Raw genomic sequence first — 25099 nt, 5'->3', positions numbered from 1 at the left:
GAACACCAAGTTGTTGTTACATAGAAACGAATATGTTTTGCTCCAAGGCCCACCTGAAAAACCTGTCGTGTTCATGTACCCTTATAGGAAACCTGGTGTGGGCAGCACTGCATGGGTATCTGAGACTAGCACCTTCTGTAAGTCCAGCGTGGTTAATAAGGGGCAGCAATCTGCCATAGCGCTAAATGTTATGTGGATACTGGAACGATCTGCCACTGAATTTCTGCATTTGCAAAAACTGCTGCCGATTTTTACAAGCACTTGTAATTGCATGGCCTAGGCTTAATATGCTGCAGGTTTTAAGTCACCGTGCCTCTGAATATCAGATGCAACCTTTCTCTACAGCATGTGGCTGAGATTTTGTGAATAGCAAATTTTATTTTTATTTTTTCATATCCGAGTAAAACATATTGCATGTACACTCCATGTGCAAATTACATAAAAGCCTGGAGAGCACATGGCCGCATTGTGTTGGGTGCAGTGATGAGCGAGCGTGCTCGGATAAGGTGTTATCCAAGCTTGCTCGTGTCTTAAAGGGAATCTGTGACCTATTTTTTTCCAGTATCAGCTGCCAGAGTCCTGCAGTACGCAGGCGGCGGGAGAGGTCCGACGCCTGCAGGACTCTGCTCTGCCCTGAATAGGGCAGAGCAGTGCGCCTGCACAGGAGCCACGACAGGAAGCAAAGAAGAGGACGTCACCGTTAGAAGATGGGTGTCGCGGTCCTGTTCGGCACCTCCCATCGGACCAAACCGGGCCCGGACCTCCCCTGGGTGAGTATAACTCATTTTTCTCTAGTCACCTTCCACAACAGCAGTATCGGAGGATGTCTCCCTGCCCTAATAGGGGACAGGAAATGCACAAGAGGTTAAATAACCCTCCCCTTCCTATTACCTCCCCGGCGTCCTCCTCCCCGCGGCGGCGCATCCGCGCACCGGAAGTGACGCGGCGGCGCCGTACTTCCGGTTTCGGGACGGGCAACATGGCGGCCTCCAGGGAACGCGAGCGGTGCCTCTGGGAAGGTGAGAGTCACAACGCTGCCCACCTGCCTGACGCGGTCCACCCGCCGCCTGTTCACCCGCCCACCTGCCCATTTACCTGAATGATGGGCACTGATGGTGGGCTCAGGGGATACAGGGGCGGCAGCGGGCAGTGGCGGGAGTTGAGGAGGCGGGGGTGGCATCTCCAGGATGACCACGGACGGCTGGGAAGTAGCCGTGAGGGGTAATCATGATTTCCCCCACCTGTGGACCAGGGGAGGAGGAGCACCGAAAACGCTGTGGAGCCTCAGCTACTTAAGACTCTGGCAGATGGCGTCCAGGTAAGGCCATTTCTGCACTAGTGACTGTGACAGACTGACCATGGACGGTGATAAGTCCTTTCGTTCTGCTTCTGTGGAGCCCAGCGTGCACCCTCCTACTGTAAGTAGCAGGACCGGTCCCCCTTTATTCTGTCCAAATGGCGAGGTGACTTAGTATGCCTTCTCTCTCTATTTTAGGGAGACAAGGCCCCTGACCCCATAAAGAAACCAAGCCGCAAGTGCGTGTGCGGTACCAAACTCTCCTCGACATACAGGAAAAAACGATGTCAGCCCTGCACGGATAAAGTAATCCGCGCAGAACAACCCTCCCTTCTGGACAGTATAAAATCCCTCATCAAGCAAGAAATGCAATCTTCTATGATGACGAGTGCCCAGACCCCGACACCAAAATCCCTTCCTACTAGGAAAAGGAAAGCGTCCCCGGCAGAGTCGTACTCAGACTCAGGCGAAATTGAGGCCTCTGACTCAGAGGATGCATGGGGAAACGAGAGTTCCACTTCTACCCCCAGGCCCGATAACAAAAAATATTACTTTTCATTGGAAGACATGGGGGACTTAGTTAGCATGGTAAGGGGCATGGTAAGGGGCACCATGGGATTAGAGGAGACTGAGGTGGAATACTCAGTCCAGGATGAAATGTTTGGGGGATTGAAACCCAAAGACCAGAAGGGATTCCCCATCCATGAGAACATCCGAAATCTAGTTATGCAAGAATGGGCCCTTCCTGTAAAAAGGCTCACTACCCCATCAGACATGAGGAACAGATTTCCTTTGGAGGGGGATTGCTCCCTATGGGAGATCCCCAAAGTAGACGTGCAGATATCCAGAGTGACGAAAAGGATGGCTCTTCCCTTCGAAGACTCGTCTCAACTCAAGGATCCTATGGATCGTAAAACAGAAATCCTACTTAGGAAATCATGGGATGCCTCCACAACCCTGCTCAAGGCTAATATAGCCTCTACGTGTGTAGCGAGGTCCTTATTTCGCTGGCTGCGTACACTGGAGGACCACCTCTCTCAAGGAACTTCCAGAGAAGAGATCCTGGATTCCCTACCGCTATTGCAAAAAGCAACAGGGTTTCTAGCCGGCGCCTCTGCGGAGTCCATTCGGGTAGCAGCGAAATCAGCAGTCCTCTCCAACTCAGCCAGAAGGACACTGTGGCTGAAATCGTGGGCAGGAGATATCACGTCAAAGCTCTGTGCGATTCCCTTCCAGGGAAAGTACGTATTTGGCCCAGCCCTGGATGATATCCTGGAGAAGGCCACGGATAAAAAGAAGTCGCTACCAGAACAGCTGAAACCTAGAAGACTGTTTTCCGTTCCCCCCGCGACCAGCCCTCCCAGAGAGAGTTCAAAGGGAAGGGCAAAATGGGCAGGTGGAGCTATCCGAAGGGAGGAAGAAGCAGAAATATTCTGGCCTCCCAGTCCCAGCAACAACAAAACCCCACAGAGAAGCAATGACGGTATTCCGGTCAGGGGCCGACTCTCGAGTTTCATAGAGCAATGGCAGTCCATAACATCAAACCAGTGGGTTCTTCGCACTATTCGTGACGGACTGAGATTGGAATTCGAGAGTCCTCCCCCCTCAATGCCTGAGAATAACCTCCCTGCAGAGGCACCTCCAAAGATCCTTGCTGTCAGATATAAAGACACTCTTACAAGCAAGAGCAATCTCCCCGGTTCCACAATGAGAAATAGGCAAAGGCCACTACTCTCTCCTCTTCGTAGTGGTAAAACCCTCAGGGAACCACAGGGTCATTATAAACTTAAAACCGTTGAACCAAGTGGTAAAATACAGGCGGTTCAAGATGGAGTCGGTCAGGACTGCAATCCCTCTTATTGGACAGAATTGGGTGATGGCTACAATAGACCTAAGGGACGCTTATTATCACGTCCCGATCCATCCAGACCACAGAAGATTCCTCAGGTTTGCGGTATCTCAGGGGTCCCAGGTCAGACACTACCAATTCAATGTCCTGCCGTTTGGGGTATCATCAGCTCCTCGGGTGTTTACCAAGGTGATGGCGGAGGCAATAATCTTCATTCGCCAACAGGGGATCTGTATCTTCCCATATATGGACGACCTTCTAATAGTAGCTCCATCCGGGCCTCGCCTGAACCAGGATGTAGACAAATGTCTACAGATTCTGAAATCCTTGGGTTGGATCCCCAACCTAGAGAAGTCAAACCTTCATCCCTCAACGAGGAAAAAGTTCCTGGGGGTTCTCCTGGACTCAGGAGAGAGGACATCCTTTTTACCCAGGGAACGACAACTCGACCTGGTCCAGAGGATTTTCACATTCAGGGACCAAAGGGCACCGACCCTGAGAGACTCAATGTCCATGCTGGGATCACTGACAGCATGTATCCAAGCTGTCTCCTGGGCCCAAGCCCATACTCGGGCCCTGCAGTCCTACGTTCTTCGGTGTTCAAGAAGGCACCAAAATATATTGACCAGAAAAACTCCTCTACCCGGACACGTGAAAGCCTCCCTTCTATGGTGGCTGAACCACCAGAACCTTCAGCGGGGGGGTCGACTGGGATCAGCTACCCCTGAAGATCATCACCACGGATGCCAGTCAGCGAGGCTGGGGCGCAACAGTGGAAAAATCACACTTCCAGGGGTTATGGGTTCCAGCTCCTCAAATACGAGAGAGCTAATAGCTAAAGGCAGCAGTGGCCCTCGTCCAAAACCATCATGTATGCGTGTACTCAGACAATATGATGACGGTGTCTTACATCCGCCACCAGGGAGGCACAAAATTCTTCAACCTAAAGCGGGTGGCTGCGAGGATTTTCTCCTGGGCAGAAAAACACCTACTGTCCATATCAGCAGTGCATCTAAGGGCAGTGAACAATGTGGAAGCGGACTTCCTCAGCAGGAGGGACGTTCATCCCGGGGAATGGAGCCTGGATCAGTCGGTATTTTCATCGCTGGTCTCAAGATGGGGATATCCCGAGGTGGACCTGTTCGCCAGTGGTCAGAATGCGAAGGTGGAAACATATTTCTCCCTCAGCCCCACCGACGGAGCATGGAAAGTAGATGCCTTCTCCCACCCGTGGCACTTCAACCTAGCCTACGCCTTCCCTCCAATCCCCATGATAGCAAGGACACTACAGAAGGTACGGGCAGAACAAGTCACTACAATCTTGATAGCTCCCTTGTGGCCGGGGAGGAGCTGGTACGGAGCCCTGAAAGACATGGCCCAGGATGGTCCAATACTCCTGCCCCAGAGGGAAGCCCTCTACTGCACCCAGATCTGCACAAATTGAACCTGGCAGCCTGGCTACTGAAGCCGGAATTCTAAAAGCTAAGGGCTTATCCGACAAGGTAATCCAAACCCTACAAAGAAGTAGAAAACCAGTGACTAACGCCATATACTGGAAAGTTTGGAAGAAATTCTCGTCCTGGTGCTCTCCAAATCTTCCGGATCCCTTCTGTCACAAGATTGCACAGATCTTAAGAGTTCCTCCAGGATGGCCTAGATCTGGGCCTCACACCAGGTACCTTTTAAAGGTACAAGTGTCAGCCCTTAGCTCGCCAAGTCCTGATTGAAGAATGAGCTATCGATGGATTAAACGGTTCATGACCTCGACGTCTAGGATCCGTCCCAGACTCCGTAGCCAGATTACCCCCTGGGACTTGAACCTGGTTCTCAAAAGCTTGACAACCAAACCGTTCGAACCTCTGGCTTCCACGACATTGAAAAACTTGACACTAAATAAAAACAGTGTTCCTGGTGGCAATCACTACCGCAAGATGCATAGGAGAGCTACAGGCCCTTTCGATACAGGAGCCATACTTAACCATCATGGAAGATAGCATCATCCTAAGATTAGACCCCTCCTTTATGCCGAAGGTAGCCTCGAACTTTCATAGGAGCCAGGACATCGTATTACCCTCCTTCTGTCCAAATCCCTCCAATGCGAAAGAAGAAGGGTTCCGTACCCTTGATGTACGCAGAGTAGTCCTCTTCTACCTACAGCAGACGGAAAGTTGGAGAATTGATCAGAACCTATTCGTTCAGATTTCAGGCCGAAATAGAGGCAAAAAAGCAGCAAAAAATACAATCGCCAATTGGATCAAGCAAGCGATCTGCCTCGCCTACTCGTCGCAGAATGTTTCCCCTCCTACATCATTAAAAGCACACTATACCCGTTCCGTAGCAACTTCGTGGGCAGGAAGAGGGGACGCATCTATAGAGCAGATATGCAGAGCCGCCACCTGGTCATCTGTCCACACATACACCAGGCACTATAGACTAAATTTCAACAGGGATTTAATGTTTGGCAGACGTGTTCTGCAGGCTGTTGTCCCTCCCTAAGAAATTAGTTGTTGGTGTTTCTCCGATACTGCTGTCGTGGAAGGTGACTAGAGAAAATAGAATTAGTCTTACCGGTAATTCGGTTTCTAGGAACCTTCCACGACCGCACTAATTTCCCTCCCTACCTGACGTCCTACCGGATGATTCCTGCACCTTTGTGGTAACTATACATGCTAGCGTGTACAGAAAAAACACTGGAGGACATAGGAAGGGGAGGGTTATTTAATCTCTTGTGCGATTCCTGTCCCCTATTAGGGCGGGGAGACATCCTCCGATACTGCTGTCGTGGAAGGTTCTTAGAAACCGAATTACAGGTTAGACTAATTCTATTTTCTGGTTACATCGGGGGCTTATCTACAGCATTACAGAATGCTGTAGATAAGCCCCTGATGGCGGTGCTGGCAACTGATAATCGGAAAAATAGGGTGACAGATTACCTTTAATCAAGTATTTTCACCGTGCTCAAAAAAAAAAAAAATACTCGAGTCTCCGTGGCGGTTTCTTGGACAGTCCCTGCATGTGTTGCAGCTGTCGACCATGCAGCTGCGGCAACTTGAACACGCCGCAAATACTCGATTTAGGACAAGAGCACGCGCGCTCATCACTAGTAGGGTGTCATGTAAATTGTCCATTTCTGCTTTGCTATAGGGCGATGATGTATTCTGGTGAGCTGAAGTTTGAGAAGAGAACCATGTCTGCACAGGTGGAGGGAGGCGTCCATGGTCTTCACTCGTAAGTCATATGCTGGGTTGGAGCTCCTTTGCTGTATTTTGAAACTTTCCTTAAGGCCAGGTTCAGACTTGCGAGAATCTCACACGTCAATATCCGGCACTCGGGAACAGAGCCGTCAGCTGTATAGAAATACATGCAGCTGAACGCTCCGGTCCTGAGGGTCGGGGATTGACGTGTGAGTTTCTCACACGCCTTATACAAACACTCTTGTTCCTGGCCATTCTGATCTGGTGCACTGGCTAATCAGAAGACACAGCAAATTGTGGCCAGTATGAGGCTCTCACCCAGTGGTCACACACTACTGATGTGATCACTGGACCAGGATCCTGCGAGACAATTTACTCCTATCCTTTTATATTAAATATAGAAAAATGGAGTACAAGTCCAATATTATATAGATATCAAATTTATTAAACATATAATAATGACATAACAAATATATGTACAAAAAAGGATCAGGTAATACAAGCTGCTTTTGTCCTGAAAAAATCTATATGTAAAATGCTCAGTGCTTTAGGTAATGATGGGCCATAGCAAAGAGCAAACAGATGAACGGCATACTAGGGCACACAAATCACCACATTAACAGACGGAGCTATTTATCTGAAGTATTGCGGTATATATTTCAGTCAAAAAACGGAGGTGCTTGCAGGAAAAAACATGAATATTTCAATGTGAAGCGAAAAAAGGAGAAATATGCAGCACTCACCAATATAGCTGAAAAACTGTGCGTCTTTATTTCACATGAATTTCATCAATAGATATGTGGACATGCAGGACGTTAGAGGAATGCTAGGGGAGGGAGGTGCCGGACAACGGCCGTTTCACGATTACTCGCTTCTACGGATCCAGGTGGGTGGCGGCGCTGCATGTGTCCTAGTGGAGTTCATGATGGGTAAGCACTATTGCGTGGCATAATGGGGGTCTCTTTGCAGGATGCGCACCTGTTTGTGATCTCCGTTCACTTTTGAGTCCCTAAACATATGGCCCATCATTACCTAAAGCACTGAGCATTTTACATATAGATTTTTTCAGGACAAAAGCAGCTTGTATTACCTGATCCTTTTTTTTGTACATATATTTGTCATTATTATATGTTTAATAAATTTGATATCTATTTATAACTAGCTGAAGAGCCCGGCGCTGCCCGGGCATAGTAACTAACTGGTTAGTTATAACAAATTATAATTATCCTCCATTCCATAGATCCGTACCCATATACCCATCATACATATTCTCCATCCCATAGTCCTGTGCCCATATACTCGACATACATATCCGCCATCCCATAGTCCTGTGCCCATATACCCATTATGTCATCATCACCATGGCAACCGTTATGACAAACGTCACCATTGCAACCTATGATGAATCAGCGTCGCCACGGCAACCATTGTGACATGAGGGGCGGGGCTTGATGTGCACACACTTTTTCCCCATTATGTAGATAGCGACAAAATTGTTTGAATTGGAATGCGCGGGGTTAAAATTTCACCTCCAAACATAGCTTAGGACGCTCTCGGGGTCCACACGTGTGACTGTGCCAAATTTTGTGGCTGTAGCTGAGACGGTCACACACACACTTATATATTAGATATTGGACTTGTACTCCATTTTTCTATGTTTAATATGCTATGCAGGAGTGTCCATTTTCGATCCCCTTTAGTCAATACTACAAAGTATATGACTTCATTGGGGTATGCACTAGTTTATTCCATATGGTTTTGTTTTATATCACTCCTATCCTTTTAGGTATAGTTCAGCAATAGAGATCAGTGGGGATTTGATGCCCTCGCAGATCAGATGATATTGCTCCCACTGGCGTCAGGATATGAATATTGAACAGAGATAAATGATATAGATCCATTTATTGTGCACAATTTGCTCCTATTCAAAAGATGATTTTGGGCAGACATGGGCTGTATATGAACATTTCAGTATAAATGTGCAAAAATCTAGAGTGAACAGACCTCAAGCTTGATTTTGACTTTACTCGCACTGTATCTGTAAAGTAGTCTGACAACACAATTACACCGGTTTGTACAAATATTTATTGCATATATATTAAAGTAATTCACAAGGCAGTGAGATTTGCCTTGGCTGTAGTATAAGGTGTAATGTGTGTTTCCTGTGGACATGGACAAGAGACGATTACACTATATATAAGGCAGGTAGAGATGCTTGCTTGGTTCCTTACACTACCAACTTGCAGAACAAAAAAATAGAATTGGCCTTTACAGTATGGGAAGATATTAAATACAATAAAGTGATGGTATAAGCTAGGATATGCCATTGCCTTATGTTCGGTGGCAATCTGATTCATGGGACTATCGTCCATCACAAGGGCAAAGGGGCCGCAGTATTGCACTCCCGGATTGCCACTCTGCCAACCATTGTACAGGGATTAGGCCTCAGAGATCAGCTGCAAGAGGAACAGTGGTAAACCAGCACTAAATCACTTTCAAGATTGGTGGAGATCATACTAAGGCTGGTTTTACACTGTACATGTTTTTGCAGGCCGATTTTGCGGTCCCAATAGATTCCTATGGGGCCACAAAAATTCCTCGGTGCACCGTACAGCCGCGTACGGACACAGCCCCCATTGAAAAACAACAGGGCCGCAAAAACAAACAAATTTCTTTTTGCAGCGCACTGTGACTTTTGGTTTTGTGGAACGCCCCTTTTTTTTTTTTTTACAATATTTCCATAGTATTGGGGGAAAAAAAACAGCAATTCGCACACTTTTTTGCAGCCCACCACAAAGAATGCGGTAAGTGTAAAACCAGCCTTAAGATAAGTTCCCCTGTAAATGTCTAACCTCCCATACATTGACGGAACCCTTTTTTTTTTTTTTTTTTTTCTTCTTCTTCCTCGATGGATGACCTGATTAGAGGGTATCTCCTGTTATACAGGTGCTTCTTCCTGAATTAGAATATCATCAAAAAGTTTATATATTTCAGTTTAATACAAAAAGTGAAACTCTTTATATAGAGTCATTACAGACACAGTGATCTATTTCAGGTGTTTATTTCTGTTGATTATGGCTTACAGCAAATGAAAACCCAAGAGTCATTATCTCAGTAAACTAGAATTAACAAAAAAAAAATCACCTGTAAAGGCTTGTTTAAGGGACCTTTTTAGTCTGTTGCAGTAGCTCCACAATCATGGGGAAGACTACTGCCTTGACAGAAATGACTCATGTAGGAGTTTCACTTTTTGTATTGAAGAACTGAAATAAATTAACTTTTTGATGATATTCTAAATTAGTGACACATGTGTAGCAAATTGTGACAACTGAAAAACTGGTACTGTTAGGCTACGGGTACACTCTCTCAGTATTTGTTCAGTAATTTTTCTCAGCATTTGTAAGCCAAAACCCAGTGAGGAACAATCAGAGGACAAGGTGTAATAGAAACAAGTACACCAATTCTGCATGTTTGATCCACTCTGGGTTTTGGATTACAAATACTGATGGTGTGGCTATAGCCTTATATATATTGCAGGGCAGAAAAGACTCTGTATGTCCCAGTCTCCGTTCCCCAAGGATAAGGATCTGCATACAGCCTGACCGAGCTTTGTGTAGTGATTAGTGATGAGCGAGTATACTCGTTGCTCGGGTGGTCTCCGAGTATTTTGGCGTGCTCGGAGCTCTAGTTTGTGTCGATGTAGCTGCTTGATTTGCGACTGCTAGACAACCTGAATACACGAGGGCATTCCCCACATGTATTCAGGCTGTCCAGCAGCCACAAATCATGCAGCTGCGTCGACACAAACTAGAGCTCCGAGCACGCCAAAATCCTCGGAGGATACCCAAACAATGAGTATACTAGACATGATCCTTCAGCAATACAGTGATTTTGCTATTAATTTTTTTTTTTTTTTTAGATACGAGAAGAGACTCTTCTAACATCGTCCATCACCACCGTCCACAGCACTGAATGTAGCCTCTGCCTGCATTGCATGTCGTCAGCGTGGAGATCCTCGCGCCAGCAGCTGCCTTGTCCCAGTTTACCAGTCTTCATAAAAAGGACAAATACTGGGAAATACTGTTCATTGTTCATCACTGCCTCCGAAGTTTTTGCAATAAAAATCTAAAATCTTGTGCGTTTCTCTATTGAACCAGCCGTGGGATTTAGAGTCTTTGCTCGAATGAGACAAAAAGATTTAGAATGATAATGATGGAAGATCCAGCAGCCTTTAGCATCAGTTCCTATAAACCTTGGCCTGCAGGGGGCACCCTCTGCTACCCATCCAGATAAGTAAATTAAGCTGAGACTGGGATGAGAGCGGCTGCGGTCACTCGTCGCTCGCTGGTCAGAAAATTAAATGTGGCACAAGCATTGGCCTGGGGGAAAAAAAAAGAAAAGTGTGTAAATGGTACAAGGACAATCAAAGCAGGAGTCAGCGCATAATAAAGGTACATTCACACAAATACATTGGGTTTGGGTGCTCGTACACATGGCGATTGCCCACATGGATGTCATGTCTGAGCAGAAAAACACATTACAGCATGTGCCAGCCTGGTCCAATTCCCAGAACAGAGGAATGCACGTACATTGTATACGGGTCCTGTGCCTGTCTGAACTTGGCCTCAGAATTATTGCCACAACATGTGAACAGGCCAGAAAATAAACTGTTTTTATACTGTGCTGCAACATAAGGCCTCGTTCAGACATCAGTATTTTTCACAAACGGATAATTAAATTAAAGCTTCTGCAATGTTACACCCAGCTGCCATCTCCACATTGTCCGTGTTTCTCAAGGACGCATAGATTTATATTGGCACTTTTCATCCGTGCTGCTGGAAATAAAACAGACGTGACTATCCTCAGACTATGATAGGTATGTGTTGTATCCAGGAAAACACGGATGAAATGCGGGCGTTTGAATGAGGCCTTATATTCAGACTAGTCTGACACTGACAGCTCCATGTGTTCGCATGCACTGCAGACTGATGCAGGAACTGTCTACTGCGGGGTTTCTCCAAAAAATAAGACACACTGTATTTTTCGGACTATAAAACGCACCCAGGTTTCAGAGGTGGAAAATGGGGGAAAAAAATATTTGAAGCAAAAAATGTAAAATAAATAACATACTATTATATGTGGTGTTAATATATAGCATAGTATGTCATGTTGGAAGCTACAGGTAGAAGATGGTGCGGTGGGACCAGTGTGGTGTCTGTAAAGTACTATATGATGACGCTGGAGGGCGACTATAGGAATGGGGGGCACAGGGCTCATTTAAAGCACCGCTCCAGCACTGAAAAATAACACTGGAGTGCTGTTTAAAGATCCCATGGGATAACTATAACTCCCAGCATGTCCTGCAGATCGAATGGCATGCTGGGAGTTATAGTTCACCACACGAATGGCAGAGTGCTTTTTATATGTGTTGTAATTACTAAACTTTTAATTACGGTAATTCTTACTTGTACAGGCTGTGCTCACATCAGTGCAGGTCCTGCAGCCAGGCTACAAAACAGTCTCTCTACAGCTTACGGGACCTGTGGTGAGGTAATGAAGGGTTGGAGCATCACACGACTGTACCAAGCCCTCCCTCTTATTACCTCACACAGGTCCTGTCAGAGGAAGCTGCATTGTTTCTAGTGCGGTGTCTGCAGGACCTGTGGTGACATCATGAAGAGGGAGGGCTCTGTGCTGTCATGTGATGCTCCAGCCCGCCCTCTTCATTACCGCACTACAGGTCCTATAATGACTGGAGCACTCAGCATCAGCACAGCCCGCGCTGTGCTGTCAGGTATGCGACGGCAGTGATTCCTCCTGCGGTACCCTGCTCCTGCCGCCTCCTCCACCGGACACACGATCTCCCCAGCCGCTGGGGAAACCAACCAAGTGGGTCCGCTGTTTAAGTGAAGGAATATTCATTTGCTGCTCGGTACTGACAGGTGGCTGGGGAAGCGGCTAATGAATATTCCTTCACTTTAAGCATCGGGACCACGTGGTTTCCCCAGCGCCGGAGACATTTTCCTGCCTCCTACGAGTGCGATCCCACTCCGCCGCTGCACCTCCCCACGTTACAATCAGACCATAAGACGCACCCCACACTTTCCTCCCAAATTTGGAGGAAAAAAGTGTGTCTTATGGCCCGAAAAATACGGTATTTGTTTTGCTCCAAAAGATGGGTTAGTGCTTATTTTCAATAAACAGCCATTCAATTTTATTCTTGAACAAAATAAAATCAACATTTGTTCAAATACGATATCAGCACAACTCTCCAAACCCTGAATTATAGCAGGAAATTCCTGAGATCCTATTTCTTTTTTCAATGTCCCACAGGCTGATGAAGAACAATCACTAATAGCATGATCTGTATGGCGACAGAATGATCTATCGGCAGCACATCGGATGTGCTAACGAGAACAATGGCCCTGATACACTGAAACTGCACAACACCAGTCTTTTTCTTAAAAACAGGGCCGCTGGAGTAAGATGCACCCAATTCATTGATTGATAGGCACACACCACTTAATAAATTAGGAATCTTACAAGGGCCATGAGCCTCTAGCAAAAGTGTATATAACACATGTACATACATACCAGCCTGTCCCCTTCAGATCCAGCTTCCTGCAGTTGAGACCGTTGGTGACATCATGGTCACATTACTGTCAGGGCCGGTTTTAGACAAAGTGGGGCCGTGAACAAAAGTTTAAAGCGAGTCCCCAAATGCTGACATATTGCTCCATCACACAGAAACATTACGGCTGTATTTACATGCGCTGAGTTCAGGCCGTTAAATGAATGTGATCGACAATAATTAAGTCGTTCGACGCTTGTTTCCCGGCCTCTTTATACCAACTGATAAAGAATGATGGGCACAGAACAATCACTAAAAGATCAATCTGTCCCCATACAGTATCATGTTATCAGCAGCACATCTGCAGTTTTCACCGGCCAATGTGCTGCCGAGAACAATGATTTTTGTTCCGGCGTTAACAGTATAATCACTCCCTGAAAAGGCAGCATTTTGCTTGTTTAGTATAATATACTCCATAGTCCTCCATATAGTATAATGTGCCCCATAGTCCTCCATAAAGTATAATAAACACTCCATAGTCCTCCATATAGTATAATAAACACCACATAGTCCTCCATACAGTATAATGTGCCCAATAGTCCTCCATATAGTATAATACACACCCCATAGTTCTCCATATAGTATAATGTGCCCCATAGTCCTCTAAAAACTTTAATACACTCCCCATAGACCTCAACAATGTATAATGCACCCCATAATCCTTCATATAATATAATGCATTTCCCATAGTCCTCGATACAATATAATACAGGTCCTATATAGTATAATGCACGTCCCATGGTCGTTGATAGATAACAATCCAGACCCCTCATACGAGTAAAATGCAGCTGCCCCACACACAGTATAATGCGGCCTTCTCCCCCCCCCCCACACGGTATAATGCAGCCCCCCCACACACACAGTATAATGCAGCCTCCTCCTCCTCCCCCCACACAGTGTAATGCAGCCTCCTCCTCCCCCACACACAGTGTAATGCAGCCTCCTCCTCCCCCCACACACAGTGTAATGCAGCCTCCTCCTCCCCCCACACACAGTGTAATGCAGCCTCCTCCTCCCCCCCCACACAGTGTAATGCAGCCTCCTCCTCCCCCCCCACACAGTGTAATGCAGCCTCCTCCTCCCCCCCCACACAGTGTAATGCAGCCTCCTCCTCCCCCCCCCACACAGTGTAATGCAGCCTCCTCCTCCCCCCCACACAGTGTAATGCAGCCTCCTCCTCCCCCCCCACACAGTGTAATGCAGCCTCCTCCTCCCCCCCACACAGTGTAATGCAGCCTCCTCCTCCCCCCCACACAGTGTAATGCAGCCTCCTCCCCCCACACAGTGTAATGCAGCCTCCTCCTCCCCCCCCACAGTGTAATGCAGCCTCCTCCTCCCCCCCACAGTGTAATGCAGCCTCCCCCCCGTGTAATGCAGCCTCCTCCTCCCCCCCACAGTGTAATGCAGCCTCCCCCCGTGTAATGCGGCCTTCTCCCCCCCCCACACGGTATAATGCAGCCCCCCCACACACACAGTATAATGCAGCCTCCTCCTCCTCCCCCCACACAGTGTAATGCAGCCTCCTCCTCCCCCACACACAGTGTAATGCAGCCTCCTCCTCCCCCCACACACAGTGTAATGCAGCCTCCTCCTCCCCCCACACACAGTGTAATGCAGCCTCCTCCTCCCCCCCCACACAGTGTAATGCAGCCTCCTCCTCCCCCCCCCACACAGTGTAATGCAGCCTCCTCCTCCCCCCCCCACACAGTGTAATGCAGCCTCCTCCTCCCCCCCCACACAGTGTAATGCAGCCTCCTCCTCCCCCCCCACACAGTGTAATGCAGCCTCCTCCTCCCCCCCACACAGTGTAATGCAGCCTCCTCCTCCCCCCCACACAGTGTAATGCAGCCTCCTCCCCCCACACAGTGTAATGCAGCCTCCTCCTCCCCCCCCACAGTGTAATGCAGCCTCCTCCTCCCCCCCACAGTGTAATGCAGCCTCCCCCCCGTGTAATGCAGCCTCCTCCTCCCCCCCACAGTGTAATGCAGCCTCCCCCCCGTGTAATGCAGCCTCCTCCCCATGTAATGCAGCCTCCTCCTCCCCCCCACAGTGTAATGCAGCCTCCTCCCCCCCCCACAGTGTAATGCAGCCTCCTCCTCCTCCCCCCCACAGTGTAATGCAGCCTCCTCCTCCTCCCCCCCACAGTGTAATGCAGCCTCCTCCTCCTCCCCCCCACAGTGTAATGCAGCCTCCTCCTCCTCCCCCCAGTGTAATGCAGCCTCCTCCTCCCCCCACTCAGTGTAATGCAGCCTCCTCCCCCCCACTCAGTGTAATGCAGCCTCCTCCCCCCCACACAGTGTAATGCAGCCTCCTCCTCCCCCCACACAGTGTAATGCAGCCTCCTCCCCACCACACACAGTATAATGCAGCCTCCTACCCACCACACAAAGCATAATGCAGCCTCCTCCCCCCACACACACACATTATAATGCAGCCTCCTCCTCCCCACACACACAGTATAATGCAGCCTCCTCCCCCCACACACAGTGTAATGCAGCCTCCTCCCCCCACACACAGTGTAATGCAGCCTCCTCCCCCCCCGCACACAGTATAATGCAGCCTCCTCCCCCCCGCACACAGTATAATGCAGCCTCCTCCCCCCCCGCACACAGTATAATGCAGCCTCCTCCCCACCCGCACACAGTATAATGCAGCCTCCTCCCCACCACACACAGTATAATGCAGCCTCCTCCCCACCACACACAGTATAATGCAGCCTCCTCCCCACCACACACAGTATAATGCAGCCTCCTCCCCACCACACACAGTATAATGCAGCCTCCTCCCCACCACACACAGTATAATGCAGCCTCCTCCCCACCACACACAGTATAATGCAGCCTCCTCCCCACCACACACAGCATAATGCAGCCTCCTCCCCACCACACACAGCATAATGCAGCCTCCTCCCCACCACACACAGCATAATGCAGCCTCCTCCCCACCACACACAGCATAATGCAGCCTCCTCCCAACCACACACAGTATAATGCAGCCTCCTCCCCACCACACACAGTATAATGCAGCCTCCTCCCCACCACACAAAGCATAATGCAGCCTCCTCCCCACCACACAAAGCATAATGCAGCCTCCTCCCCACAGTATAATGCAGCCTCCCCCCCACAGTATAATGCAGCCTCCCCACCACACACAGTATAATGCAGCCTCCCCACCACACACAGTATAATGCAGCCTCCCCACCACACACAGTATAATGCAGCCCCACCACACACAGTATAATGCAGCCTCCTCCCCACCACACACAGTATAATGCAGCCTCCTCCCCACACACAGTGTAATGCAGCCTCCTCCCCCCACACACAGTGTAATGCAGCCTCCTCCCCCCCGCACACAGTATAATGCAGCCTCCTCCCCACCACAGTATAATGCAGCCTCCTCCCCACCACACACAGTATAATGCAGCCTCCTCCCCACCACACACAGTATAATGCAGCCTCCTCCCCACCACACACAGTATAATGCAGCCTCCTCCCCACCACACACAGTATAATGCAGCCTCCTCCCCACCACACACAGTATAATGCAGCCTCCTCCCCACCACACACAGCATAATGCAGCCTCCTCTCCACCACACACAGCATAATGCAGCCTCCTCCCCACCACACACAGCATAATGCAGCCTCCTCCCCACCACACACAGCATAATGCAGCCTCCTCCCCACCACACACAGCATAATGCAGCCTCCTCCCCACCACACAAAGCATAATGCAGCCTCCTCCCCACCACACAAAGCATAATGCAGCCTCCCCCCCACAGTATAATGCAGCCTCCTCCCCACCACACACAGTATAATGCAGCCTCCTCCCCACCACACACAGTATAATGCAGCCTCCTCCCCACCACACACAGTATAATGCAGCCTCCTCCCCACCACACACAGTATAATGCAGCCTCCTCCCCACCACACACAGTATAATGCAGCCTCCTCCCCACCACACACAGTATAATGCAGCCTCCTCCCCACCACACACAGTATAATGCAGCCTCCTCCCCACCACACACAGTATAATGCAGCCTCCTCCCCACCACACACAGTATAATGCAGCCTCCTCCCCACCACACACAGTATAATGCAGCCTCCTCCTCCCCCCACACACAGTGTAATGCAGCCTCCTCCTCCCCCCACACACAGTGTAATGCAGCCTCCTCCTCCCCCCACACACAGTGTAATGCAGCCTCCTCCTCCCCCCCCACACAGTGTAATGCAGCCTCCTCCTCCCCCCCCCACACAGTGTAATGCAGCCTCCTCCTCCCCCCCCCCACACAGTGTAATGCAGCCTCCTCCTCCCCCCCCACACAGTGTAATGCAGCCTCCTCCTCCCCCCCCACACAGTGTAATGCAGCCTCCTCCTCCCCCCCACACAGTGTAATGCAGCCTCCTCCTCCCCCCCACACAGTGTAATGCAGCCTCCTCCCCCCACACAGTGTAATGCAGCCTCCTCCTCCCCCCCCCACAGTGTAATGCAGCCTCCTCCTCCCCCCCACAGTGTAATGCAGCCTCCCCCCCGTGTAATGCAGCCTCCTCCTCCCCCCCACAGTGTAATGCAGCCTCCCCCCCATGTAATGCAGCCTCCTCCCCCCCATGTAATGCAGCCTCCTCCTCCCCCCACAGTGTAATGCAGCCTCCTCCCCCCCCCACAGTGTAATGCAGCCTCCTCCTCCTCCCCCCCACAGTGTAATGCAGCCTCCTCCTCCTCCCCCCCACAGTGTAATGCAGCCTCCTCCTCCTCCCCCCCACAGTGTAATGCAGCCTCCTCCTCCTCCCCCCCACAGTGTAATGCAGCCTCCTCCTCCTCCCCCCCAGTGTAATGCAGCCTCCTCCTCCCCCCACTCAGTGTAATGCAGCCTCCTCCCCCCCACACAGTGTAATGCAGCCTCCTCCTCCCCCCACACAGTGTAATGCAGCCTCCTCCCCACCACACACAGTATAATGCAGCCTCCTACCCACCACACAAAGCATAATGCAGCCTCCTCCCCCCACACACACACATTATAATGCAGCCTCCTCCTCCCCACACACACAGTATAATGCAGCCTCCTCCCCCCACACACAGTGTAATGCAGCCTCCTCCCCCCACACACAGTGTAATGCAGCCTCCTCCCCCCCCGCACACAGTATAATGCAGCCTCCTCCCCCCCGCACACAGTATAATGCAGCCTCCTCCCCCCCCGCACACAGTATAATGCAGCCTCCTCCCCACCCGCACACAGTATAATGCAGCCTCCTCCCCACCACACACAGTATAATGCAGCCTCCTCCCCACCACACACAGTATAATGCAGCCTCCTCCCCACCACACACAGTATAATGCAGCCTCCTCCCCACCACACACAGTATAATGCAGCCTCCTCCCCACCACACACAGTATAATGCAGCCTCCTCCCCACCACACACAGTATAATGCAGCCTCCTCCCCACCACACACAGCATAATGCAGCCTCCTCCCCACCACACACAGCATAATGCAGCCTCCTCCCCACCACACACAGCATAATGCAGCCTCCTCCCCACCACACACAGCATAATGCAGCCTCCTCCCAACCACACACAGTATAATGCAGCCTCCTCCCCACCACACACAGTATAATGCAGCCTCCTCCCCACCACACAAAGCATAATGCAGCCTCCTCCCCACCACACAAAGCATAATGCAGCCTCCTCCCCACAGTATAATGCAGCCTCCCCCCCACAGTATAATGCAGCCTCCCCACCACACACAGTATAATGCAGCCTCCCCACCACACACAGTATAATGCAGCCCCACCACACACAGTATAATGCAGCCTCCTCCCCACCACACACAGTATAATGCAGCCTCCTCCCCACACACAGTGTAATGCAGCCTCCTCCCCCCACACACAGTGTAATGCAGCCTCCTCCCCCCCGCACACAGTATAATGCAGCCTCCTCCCCACCACAGTATAATGCAGCCTCCTCCCCACCACACACAGTATAATGCAGCCTCCTCCCCACCACACACAGTATAATGCAGCCTCCTCCCCACCACACACAGTATAATGCAGCCTCCTCCCCACCACACACAGTATAATGCAGCCTCCTCCCCACCACACACAGCATAATGCAGCCTCCTCTCCACCACACACAGCATAATGCAGCCTCCTCCCCACCACACACAGCATAATGCAGCCTCCTCCCCACCACACACAGCATAATGCAGCCTCCTCCCCACCACACACAGCATAATGCAGCCTCCTCCCCACCACACAAAGCATAATGCAGCCTCCTCCCCACCACACAAAGCATAATGCAGCCTCCCCCCCACAGTATAATGCAGCCTCCTCCCCACCACACACAGTATAATGCAGCCTCCTCCCCACCACACACAGTATAATGCAGCCTCCTCCCCACCACACACAGTATAATGCAGCCTCCTCCCCACCACACACAGTATAATGCAGCCTCCTCCCCACCACACACAGTATAATGCAGCCTCCTCCCCACCACACACAGTATAATGCAGCCTCCTCCCCACCACACACAGTATAATGCAGCCTCCTCCCCACCACACACAGTATAATGCAGCCTCCTCCCCACCACACACAGTATAATGCAGCCTCCTCCCCACCACACACAGTATAATGCAGCCTCCTCCCCACCACACACAGTATAATGCAGCCTCCTCCCCACCACACACAGTATAATGCAGTCTCCTCCCCACCACACACAGTATACTGCAGCCTCCTCCCCACCACACACAGTATAATGCAGCCTCCTCCCCACCACACACAGTATAATGCAGCCTCCTCCCCACCACACACAGTATAATGCAGCCTCCTACCCACCACACAAAGCATAATGCAGCCTCCTACCCACCACACACAGTATACTGCAGCCTCCTCCCCACCACACACAGTATAATGCAGCCTCCTCCCCACCACACACAGTATAATGCAGCCTCCTCCCCACCACACACAGTATAATGCAGCCTCCTACCCACCACACAAAGCATAATGCAGCCTCCTACCCACCACACAAAGCATAATGCAGCCTCCTCCCCCCCCCACACACACACATTATAATGCAGCCTCCTCCTCCCCACACACACAGTATAATGCAGCCTCCTCCCCACACACACAGTATAATGCAGCCTCCTCCCCACACACACAGTGTAATGCAGCCTCCTCCCCCCGCACACAGTATAATGCAGCCTCCTCCCCACCACACAGTATAATGCAGCCTCCTCCCCACCACACACAGTATAATGCAGCCTCCTCCCCACCACACACAGTATAATGCAGCCTCCTCCCCACCACACACAGTATAATGCAGCCTCCTCCCCACCACACACAGCATAATGCAGCCTCCTCCCCACCACACACAGCATAATGCAGCCTCCTCCCCACCACACACAGCATAATGCAGCCTCCTCCCCACCACACACAGCATAATGCAGCCTCCTCCCCACCACACACAGCATAATGCAGCCTCCTCCCCACCACACACAGCATAATGCAGCCTCCTCCCCACCACACAGTATAATGCAGCCTCCTCCCCACCACACAAAGCATAATGCAGCCTCCTCCCCACCACACAAAGCATAATGCAGCCTCCTCCCCACCACACAAAGCATAATGCAGCCTCCTCCCCCCCACACACACACACATTATAATTCAGCCTCCTCCTCCCCACACACACAGTATAATGCAGCCTCCTCCCCACACACACAGTATAATGCAGCCTCCTCCCCACACACACAGTATAATGCAGCCTCCTCCCCACACACACAGTATAATGCAGCCTCCTCCCCACACACACAGTATAATGCAGCCTCCCCCCACACACACAGTATAATGCAGCCTCCCCCCCACACACACAGTATAATGCAGCCTCCCCCCCACACACACAGTATAATGCAGCCTCCCCCCCACACACACAGTATAATGCAGCCTCCCCCCCACACACACAGTATAATGCAGCCTCCCCCCCACACACACAGTATAATGCAGCCTCCCCCCCACACACACAGTATAATGCAGCCTCCCCCCCACACACACAGTATAATGCAGCCTCCCCCCCACACACACAGTATAATGCAGCCTCCTCTCCCCCACACACAGTATAATGCAGCCTCCCTCCCACACACAGTATAATGCAGCCTCCCTCCCACACACAGTATAATGCAGCCTCCTCTCCCCCACACACAGTATAATGCAGCTCCAAACCCCTCCCCCCACACAGTATAATGCACCCCCTCCCCCCCCACACAATATAATGCAGCCCCCCGACCCCCCCCCACAAAGCGTAACGCAGCCCACACACACACACACACAATAATGCAGCCCCACACACACTATAATGCAGTCCCCAACCCCCCACATACACAAAGTATAATGCAGCCCCCACACATTAGTCTGCTCTGTAAATTGGACCAGATTAATTCATGCAGCAAATCCCCCTCTAATATGAAATGAGGAGTTTGTTTTCCAGAAATATTCCAGCTCAAATCTATTGTAATAATGAATCTTCATAGTCCAAAATATTAAAAATAAGATATTTGTGCTTGTCTGCATAATTGTTGTGCAGCTTTCCATCCATTGTGTTATATGGGCAAAACCAGCCCACGTTAATACACCTGGGTGCGACACTTCACCCCTTAATGATCCGGGGGGAAAGCAATGATGCAAGCTGTCAGAGGTGCGAAACCGGAGCGTGAAACTTGATGCCAGAAGGACACATTCCCGCTGCCATATTGTGGTGCAGACACCTATGTTCTCGGATACTTATTAAGGAGATTGTCCAGGAGTAGGAAAATGATCGTTTTCGTCCAGACACCGCGCCGATCACGGTTTGTGTCTGCAATCTACTTGAATGGAGCGGAGTTGCAATACCAGTCACCATTAAAGGTCAGGGGTGGCGCTGTTCTTAAAAGCCTACACCCGTGTCATTCTATTCCGTAACATCCCCCGGATTATCGCCGCGTCCTTATTACTTACCGTGTCTTGGACTTCTAGGGCCACTCCTTTCTGCCGCATAAACCTGGAGATGGCGGGATCTAATCTCTGCACCCGGTCTCCGGTGCCCAGCACCAGGATTTCTACCACAGAGGAGGAAGAGCGTTAGATGTCCGAGTACACAGGGGAGGAAGAACAGAAGGGCAAAATTCCTTTAGTCCGGCACTGACCAGCCAGATTCACGGGCAGTTTCTGGATTATGAAATGGTCACTGGAAAAGTGTATTAACCGCTGAAGCTCCGGATTGGTCGTCTTTTGTACAGTCTTCAGGGAATCCATATTCTCTCTCACTTTACTTCCAGGAACAATTGGGAAACAATTATACATCTGGACGACTGGATGCCGGATAAAAGGAATTTTACAATATATTTATGCACAGAAGAGATGGAAGGTGAGAGCGTTTATAGGGGATGAAGAGAAGTAAGAATGTAAAGAGCATTTATATGAATGGAGGTGAGCTGCAATACCTTGTGGAGCCCATGGAGTGGCGCTGTTCAAAATAAAAACTGCCCTTACCTATTTTGGGAACCAGGAGATGAAACAAGGATAAAGTCTCCAATGAGACGTCCTTATAGGAAGCCACCTAGACAGAGAAAAGATCCAGCCCATCAACACAGAATACCACGTCACTTCTCTGGATTTTTTTTTTTTATAACAAGGAAAAAAGAAATTCTTTCTGAACCTTCTTACTCTAAATATTAAAATAATGAAGCTCTGGGGCGGCCATCCTGGCTGAGCGCCTGTTACCAGCAGTCAGACTGCCTCACTGCAGCCTCAGTGAATGGTGGATCCTGTGTTATCTACTGTATATAGAGGTGTTATCAGTCATTGTAGAGGAGGAGGAGGAGGTGTGCTGTGACATCGCCTATTGTGAATGGTGGATCCTGTGTTATCTACTGTATACAGAGGTGTTATCAGTCATTGTACAGGAAGAGAAGGTGAGCTGTGACATCACCTATTGTGAATGGTGGATCCTGTGTTATCTACTGTATACAGAGGTGTTATCAGTCATTGTACAGGAAGAGAAGGTGAGATGTGACATCACCTATTGTGAATGGTGGATCCTGTGTTATCTACTGTATATAGAGGTGCTATCAGTCATTGTACAGGAGGCGGAGGTGAGCTGTGACATCACCTATTGTGAATGGTGGATCCTGTGTTATCTACTGTATATAGAGGTGTTATCAGTCATTGTACAGGAAGAGGAGGAGGAGGTGAGCTGTGACATCACCTATTGTGAATGGTGGATCCTGTGTTATCTACTGTATATAGAGGTGTTACCTTTCATTATAAACCTGCAAGTGATTTTATGGAGAATGCTGAAAAGTAATCTCCATGGAACAGAAAGTGTCATCCTAACACAAGTCAGACACACAGTTGCAGGACCCACGGTCCCATCACTCACGTTCCACTGCAGGATGCTCCGGGGCAAGACGGCGCAGGGCCCTACTACTTGGTCTCCATTGATGATGAAGCCAATGGAGCTGTAACTCTCAATGAGCATCATCTCTGCGGAGTCTCTCTCGATCCGCGTCACTGTGGTCTTCTCGTACAGTTCATCTCCAGTTGGTGACAGGCGGTGGGATCTACTCTGTTGCCTACAAGAAAAATAACATTCATTTAATCCATGGGCACCTAGTAATCCAATGATGGGGGCAGATGGGGCGACAGAGGAGGACATTTCCAGAGTCGCCAGTCGCAGGCAGATCTCAGATGATTATTTAGGCAGCAGCGACGAGCGGTGAATGTAGGGGAACTTGATGGAAGTCCAGGACTTACCATGCGTGCGCAGCAATGGATGGCCGAGACGTCGCCAACCGCGGAGCCGACAGGCGCAGCAGAGGAAGACCTAATGAAAGTAGGGGCGCCATGGGGTCCACTAGACACAACCCTGGAAAAATACAAAAGAATATGATTAGCCTCCGTGTCACTGGCAGCAACGAGAAGGAGATTTACAGGCAGCTACTTATATCCCAGCGGAGGATTAGTACGTAGCGGTGCAGCTTTTCACATTGATATTTTCTAGCTTAGTGGTGTCTGGATCGCAAAAATAAATACAATCACCAAAGAACAGTGCCACTCATGTGCGTAGGTCGTGTCTGGTACTGCAGCTCACTGTGAGTAGAGAGAATGGGTTAATCCAGGGTTCCCCAACTCCAGTCCTCAAGGCCCACCAACAGGTCATGTTTTCAGGATTTCCTTAGTATTGCTCAGGTGATAATTGCTTCACCCGTGCAGTACAAAGGAAATCCTGAAAACGTGACCTGTTGGTGGGCCTTGAGGACTGGAGTTGGGGAACCCTGGTCTAAACTACAATACCAGACAGAACCTAGAGATGGGGGGGGGGATACCTGGGACCCTCACTACTAACCCGGGTCCATGAGACCCTGCGTCGGAGCACCAAGACATACACACAAACAAATGACAAAACACTGCAAAACTATGGCCGGAGTCACCGCAGAACACGTAGGAGAGCAGAAGAAACATGTCTGACGCACGCAACCTCCGATCCTCACAAGATCTCCTTCTCTACTCCCCTCTAATCTCCTCTTCCCACAATCACATACAAGATTTCTCTCGCGCATCACCCCTACTCTGGAACTCTCTACCACAACATATCAGACTCTCACCTACCATCGAAACCTTCAAAAAGAGCCTGAAGACCCACCTCTTCCGACAAGCCTATAACCTGCAGTAACCACCGATCCACCAAACCACTGCATGACCAGCTCTACCCTCGCCTACTGTATAATCACCCATCCCTTGAAGATTGTGAGCCCTCGCGGGCAGGGTCCTCTCTCCTCCTGGACCAGTTATGATTTGTATTGTTTAAGATTATTGTACTTGTTTTTATGTATACCCCCCTCACATGTAAAGCGCCATGGAATAAATGGCGCTGTAATAATACATAATAAATGGGAGCTGTCCTCTCACCTATAGAAGCAGCAGGACCATGACAAGAAAGCGGCAAACAGCGTGTCCTTGTACACACAACATGGCCGACAAAACAGGACACAGATCATAGAGAGCAGCAGTGTAGACGCTCCTAGCATCCTCTACCGGCGTACGCTGCTGCCACCCTGTGGTTAGACGAGCATAAACTGTGCTGAAGACCTCCCGGTGCACAGTGCTG

At 49.9% G+C, this 25099-nt stretch overlaps 2 protein-coding genes across 2 annotated transcripts in view; one reads left to right on the top strand and one right to left on the bottom strand.

Annotated features, from left to right (window-relative positions):
- Positions 1-10475, top strand: part of IMPDH2 (inosine monophosphate dehydrogenase 2) — a 25085-nt gene extending 14610 nt beyond the window's left edge. Inside the window, exons 13-14 of the mRNA XM_073575099.1 lie at positions 6291-6374; positions 10260-10475. Coding sequence (XP_073431200.1) covers positions 6291-6374; positions 10260-10281 — 106 coding nt within the window. The 3' untranslated portion in view covers positions 10282-10475. The remainder of the gene's footprint in view (positions 1-6290; positions 6375-10259) is intronic.
- On the bottom strand, positions 10067-25099 carry NDUFAF3 (NADH:ubiquinone oxidoreductase complex assembly factor 3). Its single transcript, XM_073575100.1, has 6 exons — positions 24901-25099; positions 23746-23857; positions 23372-23564; positions 22483-22549; positions 21949-22049; positions 10067-10719 (listed from the first exon to the last, which is right to left on the bottom strand). Exons 2-6 carry the CDS (start codon positions 23835-23837, stop codon positions 10639-10641), a joined length of 534 nt encoding a protein of 177 aa, XP_073431201.1. The 5' UTR covers positions 23838-23857; positions 24901-25099; the 3' UTR covers positions 10067-10638.

Source organism: Dendrobates tinctorius, unplaced genomic scaffold, assembly GCF_039654945.1.
Source record: "Dendrobates tinctorius isolate UK_male_01 unplaced genomic scaffold, ASM3965494v1 ptg000041l, whole genome shotgun sequence".
Classification (NCBI taxonomy): domain Eukaryota; kingdom Metazoa; phylum Chordata; class Amphibia; order Anura; family Dendrobatidae; genus Dendrobates; species Dendrobates tinctorius.
This window is presented reverse-complemented; position numbering and strand designations above follow the sequence as displayed.

Bases quoted from the DNA above. Each gene is read 5' to 3' on its own strand.
- NDUFAF3 (XM_073575100.1), bottom strand. From the start codon at position 23,837: ATGGCGCCCCTACTTTCATTAGGTCTTCCTCTGCTGCGCCTGTCGGCT. The intron at 22,050-22,482 runs GTAAGGGCAGTT...CCTCTGTGGTAG, and splicing joins TCTCCTGGTTCCCAAAATAG to AAATCCTGGTGCTGGGCACC. The intron at 10,720-21,948 runs GTAAGTAATAAG...TTTTTCCCCCAG, and splicing joins CCCTAGAAGTCCAAGACACG to GCCAATGCTTGTGCCACATT.